Source organism: Cyprinus carpio, chromosome A7 (assembly GCF_018340385.1).
Source record: "Cyprinus carpio isolate SPL01 chromosome A7, ASM1834038v1, whole genome shotgun sequence".
Classification (NCBI taxonomy): domain Eukaryota; kingdom Metazoa; phylum Chordata; class Actinopteri; order Cypriniformes; family Cyprinidae; genus Cyprinus; species Cyprinus carpio.
In genome coordinates, this window is record NC_056578.1 from 20,065,943 (window position 1) to 20,082,426 (window position 16,484).

The 16,484-nt window shown below is 36.7% G+C and overlaps 1 protein-coding gene across 1 annotated transcript; it reads right to left on the reverse strand.

Annotated features, from left to right (window-relative positions):
* Nucleotides 1–91: 91 nt before the first annotated feature.
* LOC109063142 (oxysterols receptor LXR-alpha-like) lies at nucleotides 92–15,869 on the reverse strand. The gene is made up of 11 exons (XM_042760281.1): nucleotides 15,644–15,869; nucleotides 9,950–10,091; nucleotides 8,346–8,428; nucleotides 7,229–7,405; nucleotides 6,652–6,918; nucleotides 5,787–5,989; nucleotides 5,256–5,435; nucleotides 4,944–5,043; nucleotides 4,709–4,822; nucleotides 4,054–4,148; nucleotides 92–3,058 (listed from the first exon to the last, which is right to left on the reverse strand). Exons 3-11 carry the CDS (start codon nucleotides 8,386–8,388, stop codon nucleotides 2,912–2,914), a joined length of 1,326 nt encoding a protein of 441 aa, XP_042616215.1. The 5' UTR covers nucleotides 8,389–8,428; nucleotides 9,950–10,091; nucleotides 15,644–15,869; the 3' UTR covers nucleotides 92–2,911.
* Between the last annotated feature and the right edge of the window lie 615 nt (nucleotides 15,870–16,484).

Genomic DNA, 16,484 nt, shown 5'->3' on the forward strand with positions numbered 1-16,484 from the left:
CGGAAGCTCATGTTTCTTTAATTAAATTAAGATGCTGAGAGATGCTTTCATAACGCAAATGCTAACAGACAGATCACTGACACCAATGTTGTAAGATCAGATTCAGTATTTATTTACAGGGTCAACCCTGATCTATTAAAAAAAAACAGCAGAATACGAAAAAGACCAACAATACGGAGGTTCCCTGTTTTAGGTAAATGCAATTCTGTATAAAGAATAGGCTTTGAGTCATCTAAGTTTTTCAGCATTTTATCAGATAAATATATACTCTCACAGAACAATAAATTTAGTCTACTTTTAATTTATACATATAAAGCAGTATACATCCAAGGACTTAAGGCGTTGAAACATAAGGTTGCATTTCTATGATCTCATCCTTCCACGACTCTCTTTTGAAGACTAATGTTAATCAGAGCAACGGGGTCCACTGAGCTGAGAGGGTACAAATAAATTAGAACCACAATCAACTTTGCATTACACTCTGCCTCAGGTAATAACATTCTGTTAGAAAATCATTTTATCATTTCAGTTTGGAGAACACAAAGCTTAGAGCGGCGAGAGTAGACGCTCATTACGGTGATTGCTAGAATTTGTCTATGCCCTCATCACACTTCATATGTGCACAAACAGATGATAAGCAATGACAAATCATCAGGAAGATTAGAGAGGTTCAACAATGCATGTCTTTCAGTGGGTTTTATACCAAGTTTGAGTTTGAGTTTGGCTGCTCAGCCAACTGGGGAAATATGAACAGATGAAGGTAAAAGACCTGCATTAACACACTTGTATTTTCAAGCCCTTGTGAAAGATCGGAAATGACTTAGAATAAAATGAGCCTGAAATTTTGATTTCTCTAATCAGAAATCAAAAAGAGCTTGAGTAAAACTCATGTGCATTAGCAATTTCACAAGCTGACAGAAAGGTGGTATAAAAACATACGCATGGGCATCTGATTCAGGAAACAAAGTCTCAATCATTTGCACAGGCAGGGCAAAGAATGCCACAGCAAACCAACTGTATAAGTCAACCATGGAAATTATGGTAATTTTTTGCAATGTTAGTTTCTGTAATTGATTCCCCACAACCCATGTTTTCCATAAAAGTGGTTTTTAAGATCAGTAAAACCTGAATTGTGCATGGTCACACTGGGTATTTGCATTGTTACGAAGCATAAGAAGACGTTACAAAGAGCTCTCATTTGCCTAGTCCCTTTTTTCAGAGCTACTGCTGTGATACGGTTCAGTTTAAGACCAAAATAAGGTTGTTTCGCATACATTGCCGATCACTCTTGATGTAGATGGGACAGGTTTAGGTGCTTTCAGACTATCTGAATATATTCACAATGTACAAGTGAGGTACAACAAAACTGTTAAAACAGCCCGCTAGATCATTTTAAACAATCGCACACACAAGGAATATTAACATTTAAATGAAATGACTTAGTATGTGTGAATAAAAGTTGACGAAACCATCCTCATTGAAGAAATAGGTGTATATAGAACTAAATATAACAACGATATTAGAAATAGAAAAAATATGAGGTGATGAAGATCAACAATAATGGCCCAAGTTATTTTCTATGACAATTTCAACCATTGATTTTGGAAGCTATATAGCACTATACTGTTCGTTTGTGATTTGTGTTGTATCCAGGGACAAAAATGACACATTGATCGAGACATCGGCATCAAACTGAGAATTAGGTTGTGTATGTATATTAAGTTTTCAAGAATTAACTGCCAAACAACATCAGCCGTCCAAGGAGAATGAGAAACTACAGCATATAAGGTTGGAGATTGCAGTAACTAAACATGATAATGTAATGCAAAAGGAATAATCATGGTCTACATTAAAGTTTTCAGAAGGTTATCTATCTACTGTATCTATGCATCTCAGTAGTCGCTGTGAGTTGAGCAGCACACTGATTCGGTTTAATGGCTCCAGTGAGTCTTACCGATCCCTGCCAACCATATGCTTCACTGATGAGCCCTTTTTAACCACTCCAAAACATTGGGTTGGTGTGCAGAATACATCTGCAATACGTTTGACCTTGTAAAATCAGGCCATTTAGTTTGTCAGTTCTTCTTCTGAATATTCCAACCAGCAGAAAACAGAATTCCTTGTGTACGTTGTGATATGCTGGATCAGTGTAACACAGGCTCGGAATGGCTTGTTCTGGAAAAGCACTGATTGACTTTGTCCATAAAAACCTTTGGGTGTTAAGATTACGGTTTAACATTAATTAGAGACTAAATGCATGTCAAACATCATGTAATAAAACTGAGCGAATGAGTCTGCAGTAACAGAAGACTGTTACTCATTTCGGTGCATGATCTATGCATGTAATAAAAAAATCAGCCATTTCCAATCAATCAGCCAGAGTGGAATAAAAAAAAAAACCCACTGTAAATAAACTACATTTCTGTAATGAAGAACCTTCTAGACAACCTCTTCTGTTAATTAGAAAGTAGAAACCATTGCCAAAAGCTGCTCAAAGCGTTTGGTACTGGAAACATTAGTTATAAACAAAAACAACAACTAAAAAAAAAAAACCATGACCACTCTGTTTGTGGCTTCTCACTCCAGCAAGTCAGTCTCTGAATCCAAACCCATCCAGATGCCCGAGCCCAAATGATCATGGTCAAATAACCATCACCTGTTCTGAACGGTCCCTGAGCTACTTCTGGCCATACAGTCTATCAACAGCACATTCGAAGGAAGCAGCTCACTGACCACTGGGTCCAAAATACAGAGGTCAAGGAAGAGAATGATAAAACCAGGCTTCTTGTGACAGTGGGAGACGTTTCAGCCCTTAAGGACATCATGACCCTGTGTTCTGTCTGTAGAGGACCCCTGCCCACCCATGTTTTCCTGACACTGCCTCATTCTGTCCTGGAGGTGGAGCGCTGGCTCACTCGTGGACATCCCAAATTTCAGAAAGCAGAGGTGGGAGTTTCTTGTCTTGGAGGCGCAGAGCAAAGACTTGCTCTGAGTGGACGCTGCTCAGTGTGCGTAGACTGACCAGCTTCATCAGCATCCGGGGAAACATCAGATGATCCTTTGGTGGGGATCAATGAGAAGCAGATGATTAGGAATACATAGTAATGGCAAAATCTCTTCAGTTATACAGTGTTTTTATTGTTCACTAAAACTACTAAAATCCTTTTTGTTAACTGAAATTAAATTAAATATGATTAGATGAAAAACTGAGATCAAAAAACCTGAAAAGAAATATAAAAAAGAAATAGAAATGACAAACACATGACAAAATCAATAAAACTACAATTAAACGGAAAATATAAAAATAAAAGCCAATTTGAAATATTAATAAATGTTATAAAAGTATATAAATAATACTACAATAAATCTGGTTATAGTCAATTGTTATTATTTGCTATTGGTGCAAAGGAAGAATCATCAGTGCCACCAACTGGATGCAAAAGGACACAACAAGCAAAATATATATATACTGTCTTTGTTTTATGACAAAATACTAATACATTTACTATAATCTTACATTGACTACTATTCAAAAATTTGGGGTAAGATTTTTTTTTATTATAACTTTTATTATGTTATATAAACATGTATAATGTTACAAAAGATTTGTTTTTAAATTTAAAATAAATTGTATTTATTAAAAAAAAATATCCACAAAAATATAAGCAGCACATTGGTTTTCAACATTGATGATGATGATAATAATAAATGTTTCTTGAGCACCAAATCAGCATATTAGAATGATTTTTGAAGGATCACGTGACACTGAAAATTAAGTTCACAGGAATAAATACAATTTTTAAATATATTAAAATTCAAAAAAGTTTTTCCACAATATTAGTTTTACTGTATCTTTAATCAAATAAATGTAGTCTTGGCGAGCATAAGTGACCCATTTCAAAACATAAAAAGAATCTTACTGACCACAAACTTTTGAATGGTATTGTATGACTTTCAAATGAACAAACACTATAACAAAACACTAATATTCTTTTAGCACTGATTTTTCTTCTTTAAGTGTTATTTTTGCCCTCTAAGGTAAATCATACTCACGTTGGGTCGTTTTATTCTGATGTAAGAGTGGAGAGCGTCCACATATGGCTGCTGTAGTCTTTCCACTAACTCGTGATCCTGCACGTTCGGTCGGTCTGATCCCCAACACACACACACACACACACACACACACACACACACACACACACACACACACACACACACACACACACACACACACACACACACACAAAGACAAGGCACACACACACACACGAAACAAGTGAATAAGAATGATGCAGCATTTCATTTGTTTTGTGAGAAAGTGCCTTAGGAATAAATGAAGGATGGATTATTAAAAATCTCTCAAAATAAACCAGCAGCACACCAGATGCCAATCTTAAATTAGAGATTTAAAATTACTTCTAAATCTAGTGGGATATTAAAAATGGCTTCCCCTTTCAAAACATAAAATTTTACTAAACCTTTTATGACACTCAAATAGCAAGCTGAATTCAAATACTCTTCTATAGCCGGAGGTTTTGTTCCGTTATAAATATCACTGTACTCATAATTATTTTGCTGCTTTTTTTATTTCTTCACCCCTGAAAATGGGAAATACTGATATTTCTTAACAGGAATAGGGCCAAATAAATGCCTGATAAGACCCACCAGAAGCCAAACAGTATAATATTGGTGCTTGTGTCAAACTGACCTGCTGAGAAAATGTTGATAGCGATGAGCAAAGCGTACTCCGCCTCATCCAGGTGGAGGTCATTCATGCCTTTTGAAAACTCAAAGATGGGGTTGATGAACTCAAACTGCAGTCCTGCAAACGAGCCAGAGAGGACAGAGATCATTTTAGAACATGAACAACAAAAACAGGTCTCAAATAAAAAAAAAAAAAACACAAAACATTCATAAGACCATTTAAAAAATTCATACAGTACCCGCTTTGGCAAAATCTTCCTTATTGTAACTGAAGTCTTTGAGGAAGGTGATGCTATCTATCGCTGGGTTATAACGTCTGGAAGTCTCTAGCAGCATGATCTAGAGGAGAAAAGAAAGTTTAGCAGGTACGTTACACAAGCAGTACAGGCTGTGCTTGGTTTTTCATCTGTCACCAGGTGGCATTTTTTCTCTGTGTTAGAAAATAACAGCAGAAACAAATCTGCTAAAGAACAGTGCTCCATCCGCGCACACAAAAACAGCAATAGAACAAGACCGAAAACAATGTGTGTTAAAGGTCAGTCGAGTCTAACCTCTATAGTTGAGGTCTTCAGCAGGGCGATCTGGTCCTCTCGGGTGAGCTCCAGGAAGCCAGGCAGCTGTTTAGCAAAGTCTACAATCTCCTGCACAGACATGATGGCCAGCTCAGTGAAATGAGCAAACCGCTGCTGTCGAACCTCTCGGTTAAGTGGGTCCTGACTCTGTGGCCATGGCTGAAAACAACAGATCTTGATGTAAACTTCTAGGATCGATGCATCACAGTTTCAGAAAAAGATTCAATCTACATGGCACAATGCATGATTGGATATTTGAAGGATTAAATATACATGTCTTTTTTGAGCAAATGCACAATGCAAAGGACAAGTGTAGTTGAATAAAGATGTACTAAATGCTTTGCAAAGCGGAGCAACAATCGTATCAACTGGCCTGTTAGTCCTCCTTCACAAAAAACAGACTAGTATGATTTCAGTCAAGACTATTCCATTTTAACAATAAATGACTTTCTTTTTTTTTTTTAAGTCTGCTTGAAATGAAACTTTTAAAGCTCACTTAAATGCACTTACAGTGACTTTGGGCCGGTCAAGAAAAGAGCGTTTGTTGCACTGTTTCTGCAAGGCCACCAGTTTTTCGATCATCTCCTGCTGTTCAGGAGCCAGAGAGGGCATCTCGGGGGCAGGACCGGGTGTTGCCACTGCAGAGGTACGTGCTGTCTCCTCTTCCTGTTTTTTCATCTTTTTCAGTCGGATCTGCTCTTCTGACAGCACACCTATAAGACACAGAGAGATAAAGCTGCTAATAGTATGATAAGGCAAAACAAGCACTACATGATCACAATGTCATATAAACATATCACAACAGATAAGATAAAAAGATTTGAATGCATCTATATGGACTGCTTGTGACATTCATGTTTAATGAAAAAAGCCACACATACAGTAGGTGAAAAAAAGCTACACTGCTGTTCCAAAGGTGGGTTTTTTAATATAATTTTGATTCAGCAAGGATGCAATAAAGTCACAAAATGTTCTATTTTAAATCAATGCTGTTCTTTTGAACTTTCCATTCATGAAAGAATCCTGAAAAAAAGTATAATAGTTTCTACAAAAATATTAAGCAACCTAACTGTTTTCAGCATTGACAATAATTCGATTTTTTTTCTGAGGACCAAATCAGCATATTAGAATGATTTCTGAGAGATCATGTGACACTGAAGACGAGAGTAAAAGCTGCTGGAAATTCAGCTTTGCCCTCACAGGAATAAACTACATTTTAAAATGTATTAAATAGAAAACAGTTATTTTAATTTGTAATATTTTACAATATTACTGTTGCACATTGTATTTCTAATCGAATAAAAGCAGCCTTAGGAAGCATAAGAAACTTCTTTCAAAAACAGCCTAGTGTTGATGCTCAAAGAGTGTCACTCACATTGCTCCAGCATTCCTGCCTCCCTGCACTTGCGCAGACGGCACTGCTGACACTTGCGGCGCATGTACATGTCCATCTCACAGCGGCCCGAATTCTTACAGGTGTATCGAGCTCCTTTGATGACGCTGCGCCTGAAGAAACCTTTACAGCCCTCGCAGCTGAGCACGTTGTAATGAAAGCCAGATGCTTTGTCTCCACATACACTACACACCTCATTCCCCAACATCTTGGGAGCAGGGCCTTTCTTTCTCTTGACTGGCCGACCCTCTGCACAAACACAGGACAGAAACACTCATGGCCTTCGCAAATCCAAAGCCTCACTCACAAATAAATCATGAAATAATACCACACAACCTAACTCATGAATGAGTGCATTTGTGTTTACTTAACAAGTTAAGCCAGTTCATCCACACATATTCACATACTCAAACTGACACGCATGTCCATGCATGAGTAAAAGTCACGTGTCACACCTTATGTAACAGGCAAAGTTCAACTCACTATTACACTATAAGCAATGTGAAGTGTATTATCTATGAAAAGAGTTCAGAAGTATCCTGCACTTGTTTAATATCACCTGGTAGAGGTGTGTCCTCTGTGGGGTACATCTTGATGTCGCTGGGCTCCATGAGCAGCGTGTCGTTCAGGTCATTGTGTGAGGTGCCGTATGACACCGTCTGACTGAGAGTCTCCTGTTTCACTTTTGCTATCGCTGCTGAAGGGCCTTCTTCACCGGCACAGCACAGGGAGTCCCCTGTACACACATACCAACAACACACAGTTCTATTAAGGCTGGATCTGACGATTAAACAGGCGTTCAAAACAACCAACTAGTCAATTAGTAAGACATGTTTTGTTTTTTTTGTAGATACTTTTTAATATAGTGTTGCATACACATGCAGACACATGCATTTTGGTCATGTCACATGCCGTGTTTTGCATGTTTATATTATTATACAGGGAACCCTTTGGATTAGTCATTGGAACAAGGTACCAAACAGTTGAAAATATGCTGAAAACCTTGAACCCTAGACTTCATTTTGCTACATCTCTGGTTCTAATGGATGATTATTACATATCACACAACCAACAACAACACGCATAAACATAACACATATGACCCATATCTTTATGTTTAAATTGGTTATTTACAAACATCAAAAAACAATGATTTATATGCCTTTTATTACATACCTTTACACACATGGTAGCTATGTTAATCATGCAAGCGAAAAAAAAAAAAAAATCACTGGGAAATTTCTCAAAATATCTTATTTTAGTTTCCACTGAATTAAAAAGTCATTCAGGTTTGGAACAACATAAGGGTGAGAAAATGATGACAGAACTGCCCCTTGTCTAGCAGGGTTGATATTTTGTTGTTTATGCCATAAAATTCATACTCTGAAAATTGCAATTACTTTTAAATTACTGGTGTCAAGGTGATTCTAGTGGATATTTGAAGTCAGTTCCTCAAGTTCACAAAACCTTTCATGAAATATGTTGTAAAGTAAAGCTTGTGTTACTTTTCTTAGAAATAAAAGCCACTTGGTTTGATATTTCCTTATCAAATACAGACATTCAAATATTTATAGGTGTGACTAATGTGGTCAAATATGTTCTGGGAACTTCTGATTTTTATCCACGCTCTGTATCTGAACATTTTTACATTCTAGTAAAAGAAAAATGAGTCTTACCATGACCAACATCAGTGATATCAGTCGTAGAAAGGGTGGACATCTTCCACACAGCCACTTGTCATAACGAACCAAGACCGCACCTGCAGAGCATGATAAAAGCAAAAGCTGAAGATGCCTGATTCTGCTTATAATGTTAAGTCACCAAAATTGCCTCAAACTCACACTATCTTTGAATATAAAATGTAATATTGAATCAAAACCACCTACAAAGTAGAACGGCAAGCAGCAAAGCGTGATCAAAAAGCAACGGCACACCTGGCATTTACAAAGTCAGCACACGTAATATAGGCAGCAGTGGTACGCCACTCTCACTGTCTGAATGCACGCAATGCTGATCTTCACTGATGACTGCCAGTACAGTTCCTTAAGTAGTCACACTTCTGTATGGAGAGCTCACAAAAACTACACAGTCACCCTTTCACATCATGGGATTTTTTCTTAAGCTAAACTTTGCACAGCAAAAAAAAAATACAATTGAGAAATATTCATCAAAGTGAATGTACGTTTTTGTCAACTAAGCATGCTGTATGAACTACCTACTTCAGAATAGGAATTGAAAGTGCAAAAAAAAAAAAAAAAAAAAAAAAAAAATTGGTCAAGAGTGGTCAGGAGTTACTTGGTCTGTCAGTGACCTCTGTATGGGCAGTCCACAACCACAGGGTAAATGAGACCATGCCCTAAAAATGCAGAAAAATATGCTGATTCAATTCTACAATATGACCTTATCAGCTATAAGCAAAAGAACTATGACTCACAAAAATAAAATGCTACTTAAAAAAAAAAAACAAGACTTCTAAGGGGAATGTCTTTTAATAACAATGTCCTTAACTGACAGACCAAATGCATTTCAACTCCTCCTAAAATGAATTATATCGACGAAGATGTAAAGAAATTCACTACTTACTTAAAATGCACAGAAAACTGTGTTTCGGACCAAACACAAATACATTTTCATAAAATACCCAACTATTCATTCAAATAACTGTCTCCATTATTACGAGCACTTATTCAAATTCTAATTCAAACAGAATACCTAACTTTAGTTGTATCATAACTATTTAGTTTAGTTTGTTTCTTTGTATGTTCCTTTTCTTTCTTTAAACAGTAGTAAAAGTAATATAGATTTATATTATTGGCACATTTCAAAATCTGGACATCTTTATACTGATATATCGATAAGATCAGTTAAAAACACAGCAGGTTTACACACTCTAACATCTGTAAGATAAGCATGACACTAAAGATTAGCATCTATGAACATAGAACTTGGATTTGAGCATTAAGGTAAACTGCATGCATACAATAAAAACACCTCAAATGCATTGTTAACGGGGGGGAAGAACAGGGGTGTCCAAATCTTTTCCTGAAAGGCCACTGACCTGCAAAGTTTAGCTTCAAGCTGAATTAAATGCACCTGAACAAGCTAATCAAGGTCTTTTTACTTACAACAAACTTCCAGGCAAGTGAAGTTTAAGCTGGCTGGAGCTAAACTCTGCAGGATGTTGGTCCTCTAGGAGCAGGATTGGACAACCCTGATATAGTGTGTGCATATAGGAGCTGAAGCAGCAGAACACATTATTGCGAGTGAGAGCTCCACTTACCCCTAGCGTGACGATTTGTTATCGTCTGTCCATGTCGTTCTCTGCATCACTAGCAGCACATTATTTTTATCTTGTCCAACAGTCTGGATGCCATCGAAGGGAAACTTCTCACCTATAACAGACTCCTCTGAGTTGCAGCTTTCTGATTGACAGCAAAACAAAGAAAGGAAAAACAAGAGTCTGACTTCTGTCTAAAGGTTGCAATGCTGAGGTGTTCCGAAGGATTTAATAAAAACAAGAAAGCAAGTGAGAAAACAAGCAACTGGATAGAATGACAGAAGTGAAGACAAGCGAGTGAGAAAGAGAGGGAGAGAAGGAAAAAGGAGGGAGAAAAAAGAGAGCAAGAGGGCACATGAGAGGTTACTAGCGGTCGTTCACATGGCTGTGAAATCCCCACAGAGGCCTGAACTCAAGCCTTTCTCTCTTGTAAGCGTGTCTCCCAAAGCACATCTTTCACACATCTTGGATTTTAGAAAGATATGGAGTCATTGAACAGATGCACAAAAACCATCTCAGCGGAAGCACTTTGTACAATAAATAGGAGGAGGCACTTATAGAAATTATTCACCACTTGAATTATTACATTCTGCAAACCCTGGATATTATTTATGCACTTACTGAATTAAATATCAGCATTAATGGGAGTCCTGCCACTAGACACCATAAAAAGTCTGTGCTTTAACAATCAGAACAATGTCGACCGGGAGACAACCTTGACATGCCTCATCCAACTGTTACAGCTTTGCCAGAAACAGATCAAAGTCCAGGTTATGTCACAAGCTGTACAAAACTTCAAAATGCAACTATAAATTCATAAAAGTCAGAAAATCGTAGCAGCCCCAGATAATAAACAACAATAAACAACCATTTCTAATACACAATCTAGAAAAGAAAATACACTTTGCAAGATTCTAAAGAAAACGATTTTGTTCATAAATTGCATGAAAATCAGCCGACATTATAGCAGCTGTAAGAAATGACAATGGTTCAGTTGTGTCTCAATTCGCCTTTGTTAAAGGGTTCAATTAATTGTGTAGCTCTTATTTGAATTAAACACTTATTAAAATCACACAATGAACATGACTCGAAGTAAACCAATGGAAGGCTTCTTTCAGTGTCCAATGTTCTGCACTTATCAGTGGGCTGTAACCTTTGTCCTGTAAACCAGTGTGCTCTACATCTGCCAGATCAAGAGTCAGCTCATCTGCCGGCAGATATGATAGCTGGATCGTGACAATGAACAACTGAAACAAGAATAATAGGCCATCATTCAAACTACTTCATTTTAGAAGAAATATTTCATTTGCTATTATGTTAATTTGCAATGTGTTTACCGCAAAGTGCTGCCTGACAGTTTCAAGCCCAGAAACGGGTTAAAGTTAAGAATCAGCTTGTTTTTAGGAAGTGGTTTTTTCCAATTTTGTACAAGCTTCCTCTAAATTTGTCATGAGAATTAAGAGGAAGAAGTCCTTACTATACATAGGATGCAGATTCATAATGCAAGACGGCAACATCCAATTTAGTCTAAAAGTACTGTTGGCTTATACTCTCTACATGGAACTACTTTTGCTGTTGATATATACAAAAAAAAGCAACATATAGAGATGATGCATGGGCTGGTTTCCTCATTGAAACAGACCATGTTTATCACCAAACTAAAATAAGAGGTCTTTTATAAAAAATGGCTACAAAACTCACCTACCATTTCATGCATGGTATAAAATGGTGGGTGAGAGGTAAATTATGTATGAACTATGCATACACTTGTGGTTTTTTGTTGAAGGCATAACTTTCTCCACAGTTATAAACTAACAACTTGCCAGACACAAATAACAGAGCTAAAAACTGCTCTTTCATAAACATACAGATGGCAATGACTGCACATAAACTCATATATTAAAATAATTGCATTCCTCAGAGGGTGCACGAAAAAAATATCGGCTGATAATTAATGCACATCTTGTCCGTAAAGCCGGTTCACTAATCAGCTGTAAATTCCATCAGAACCGGATTTTTTTGATGAGATGCACATTGATTATCGGCCGATATTTATCGTGCACCCCTGATTCTTCACAAAACAGATCTCGAATAAATAATGTGTCAACATAGTTGAAAAAGTTGAAAATGTTTTAGCATTCATTGTTTCTAAATGTGCTTTTTACAGCGTGATATGTTAAAAGTAGGGTACAGTACATTAGGTTGTATGTAATCATAGATGTGCTGATATTAAATTGTTCTTCTGTATTGTGATCTTCTGTATATCTGAGTGTAACCCCTTCCCTAAACATAACTGTCACTGAGACGTGAGCAAAATGAAAGGCTGCTGACTGCAGAGCCAATGGGTTGAGCTTGACGTCCAGCTCCCCCACGCTGAATGTAATAGTTGACCCTAACCCTATACCTAAACATAACTCCTCTCATCCCAGAAAGGACGAGTTGGATGTCATTCAGCTCTGCAATGAGCACTACTTGATCAAATCAGGTAACACGGTCGAAAACGTCCATCTGTTACAGCCTCGCCCACTGGTCTAGAAACTCCCATTACTGTCCTACAGAAACCTATACCTGAAAAATGGCCTGAAAGCCTGTAGGGATGGGTTCAAGCAGACTAGATGATTGGAGAAGTCTGGCATACATCATACTTCTGGCAAATTTCATACACTGTTTTTATTTTCGTACAACAAGCAAAAATCATGCATCAAGATGATTAGTTTCACCAACCAAGGTACAGGCTGAAACCCAGCCTAGAATAGCATATGTAGCAAAGCGACTGAAATTCCCCTTATTCTACAATCCTTCTCCGTCTCCAATTTTTATTTACAGATTTCTTTCTATATTTATTTCTTTCTACATTTCTTTATCCGTAGGGTAACGAAATACAAGTGTAGCCTACATGATGTGCCTGTTGATAGTGGGACGAATGACTTAGATTGGCAATTAGGGGTGGGCGATATGACCAAAATCTTATATCACGATATGACTAATTTTATATCACGATAACGATATATATCACAATACACTTATTTATATATTTTTCATTTAAAAAGGTTTTTATGTTATTAAAATCTTTGAATTTTCATAATCCTTATCACCAATGTCAATATCAAACTAATACAAGCCTAAAAAGAGAAGAAGGAAAAAAAAACCTCAAGCTCACTGAGGATAAATAAACAGTCAGTGAAGAAATAAGGAAAAGAAACTAATTGCAAAGCAATAGGACAAAAAAACTATAAATAAGAAACGCTACATACATTAATTAGCCTTCACTGTGTTAATTATATCTATATCTATCCATCTAGATAGATAGATATAATTAACATGTGTATTATGTATAGATTCCATATATAAAAAATGATTATTTTTTAATTTCTTCTTATTAAAGTTACAAAAGTGATTTAGCCAAGAGCAGTGAGCGCTGCATCACGTCTCTGATGAGAAGAAGAGGTGGCTGATGCTGGTAGTTAGGTTACTGTATTATGATTGAAATCGTGAAATTACCTCAAACGATTTAGTAAATGTGATACATGCGACAAACATCTTCTAAAATTCATAATGAGAATCATTTATAAATCTTGCATGCTGTTGTCAACAAAAAGAAGCACTGAGGTCTTCCTGCGGGTTTCTGCCAAAGTAAAAGCTGAAAAAAAGCAACAACTCCAACATCCATAAATGATAGTATTGTAATTTTACTGTCGTTCTGTAAAATAAAATAAAAAAGAATAATAATGATAATAATAATTACCCGACAACACCCCTATTAATACATTTATTATAACATTCACACATAGTGTTCAAATTGGGATCTGTAATATATTCTAATGTTTTAAAAGAAGTCTCTTCTGCTCAGCAAGGCTGCTTTTATTTGTACAGTAAAAAATACATGCCTGATTCAAGTCTCAAAAATGGCCAAAAAATATTTTACTAACTTATTATTAGTTAGTAAAGTTAAGTTAAATTGTGCTTTGTAGGTGTAACATCTCCTAGATGTTAAAATAAATGTTCAGTGTTAAGTAAATATTTTTAAATTTTTGTTTTGTAATTTATTTTTTAATTTGAAAGGTTCATATAAGAGTTCATAAAGTTACATTCATATTCTGGCCTATTCTGATTGTCTGTAAATAGTAAGCGTTATTAATAATGTGTGTCCTGAATTTTGTCCTCCAATGTAACTGTTTTAGCACAATAAGTGTTTTAGAAAGGTTTTGGGACAAAGCACTGACTGCATTTCTTTACACTTGAGTCCAAAGTCAAAATAAAACTCTATGAACCCTCCATTGTGAACGTACAGAGCTGTATGAACCACTGCAAGTTGTAAAGTAAACAGGAAGTGTTTGTTCAAACTCACTTGGTTTTGCGAGAAATGCAAAGGTTTTGCAAGCGAACACAAAGTCTCTTGGGGGAACATAAACGTTTTGCGAGAGAACTGAAAAGATTTGAAAAATAAATTTTTCCTCCCATTCCGTATTTTTCCCACCAACTTGTCCCTTTATGGTCTCCATAGTATACATACAGTTAGGGAGATATTAAATGATGTAACCCATGATATCAGATTTTAGCTAACTTTATCAGCAGACTGAAGTATTTTAGCAGACTTTATCCAAGTCATTCATCACACTCTCAACAGGCACGTCATGTAGACTACCCTTCTTGTATTTTGTTTGAGCTCAACACAAAGTGTCACTGTGGCCTCAAAGCTTACAAGTTGCCTACTCTGTCTGGATTACTATTCCTGATGTAAAACGCGCTTCTCATTACTCTACAGATAAAGAAATGTAGAAATAAATACATGTGAAAATTAGGAAATTAAGAAATATGTATATAAATACATAAATGTGGAAATAAATAAAAGTATAAACAATTAAAAGAAAAAATGTGTAAAAAAAAGAAAAGAAAAAAAAAATAATTATGCATTTAGCAGATGCTTTTATCCAAAGCGACTTACAGTACATTCAGGCTATCAATTTTTACCTATCATGAAAGAATAAACAATTATTTACTTTATGTATTTTTTTTTACATATCTTTGTATATTTATTTATGAATTTATTTATTTCTAATTTTGACAGGTTTGGCATCCCATACGCTCTTCTGCACGCAACTACGTTTCAATTCTCGAGTAAAGACGGATCTATTAAAAACAGTGACACTGCTGTGATCCTAATAACTACAATCAGATTTGTTAGGTCACTAGATCTGTCAAACTAGAGGACCAGGACAGTTGTATAAACAGCTCACTATAACCGTAACTCTTCTGTCACACGCATTTCTGTGAAGGACTCCGAGTAAATCCGCCGGCTTTAGTCTGCACCTCTCCCCAAATACTCTAACTCTAGGATTAGCCTCTAAGAAACTCACGACACGATCCAGAAGGCAGATCACAGCTCAGAAAACTGTACTGTAGAGCAGTGTCAGTGGTAATCAGTTAGCCAAAACACCCTGTTAGCCTGTGCGCCTGAAAACAACACTGGTGTAACAAAATAAACAAAAACAACCCCTGCGACTACCAGCTAAACACCGAGACAATCAATCGGACAGCTTCAGTTTAGTGAGTTAGACAACTTCCGTTTGATCGGGGGTGGTGTTTACAAGCGTTTACTGACAGACATGTCTCCTATCCTGACAGGAAAATGAGCTAACACACACACACACACACACACACACACACACACACACACATATATATATATAACGTTACCTCAATAAACAGACCCCCGGTTCTGCGAGAACACTCCCGGAACGCTCTCGTTAGATGACGGGATCAAACGGTGGTCAGGTGAAAATAACGCTCATTTTCTGTTGATACCTCGCTTTACTGAAGATGACAAGATCTTTAATCCAGCGCGGTGAACTTTACACTGGCGATGTGAAGACAGAAACGCCTAGGTAGGCCTCGGAGAGAGAGAGAGAGAGAGAGAGAGAGAGAGAGAGAGAGAGAGACAGAGAGAGAGAGAGAGAGAGAGAGAGAGAGAGAGAGAGAGAGAGTGCGAGAGAGAGAGAGAGAGACAGAGAGAGAGAGAGAGAGAGAGAGAGAGCGCTCAAGATGGCTACAGACTGTGTTATTGTCTTCTGCCTTCAAAATAAAAGTGCCTTAGTGACAAGTGCACATCTCTGACTGATATTTGACGCCACAAATATATCTAATAACCCATTTTCTATAAATAAGGGTGGTTCAATTAAGATTATTTTAAATATTCAGCTGTATCTGACATGTCTAAACCGTAAATCGTTTGATTGGATGGGAATGTAAGGGAAATTGTATATTTTAATTAGATGCTGTAACTTGCCTATTCAATATTATTGATAATATTATAATAATATCACATATTCACTCAAAATGTGGTTTCTTTAGTGGTGGTAGTGGCATCATTATTAGAAGTATTATCGTTTTAGCTAATGCTGTCCATACTGTATATACAGTATGAATATAAATGCCCACGCATATATGTGACAGAAGCAAATAAAGATGAGTGAAATGTGTACTGTCATTGTCGAGGCATGCTTTCGGGATAGCACTACTTCTGCTATATAAAGATACA

Coding starts and splice junctions, on each gene's coding strand:
- LOC109063142 (XM_042760281.1), bottom strand. CDS start 8,388: ATGTCCACCCTTTCTACGACTGATATCACTGATGTTGGTCATG. Junction 7,406..8,345: donor TATCACTGATGTTGGTCATG/GTAAGACTCATT, acceptor ATGTGTGTACAG/GGGACTCCCTGTGCTGTGCC. Junction 4,149..4,708: donor TATCAACATTTTCTCAGCAG/GTCAGTTTGACA, acceptor GTTGGGGATCAG/ACCGACCGAACGTGCAGGAT.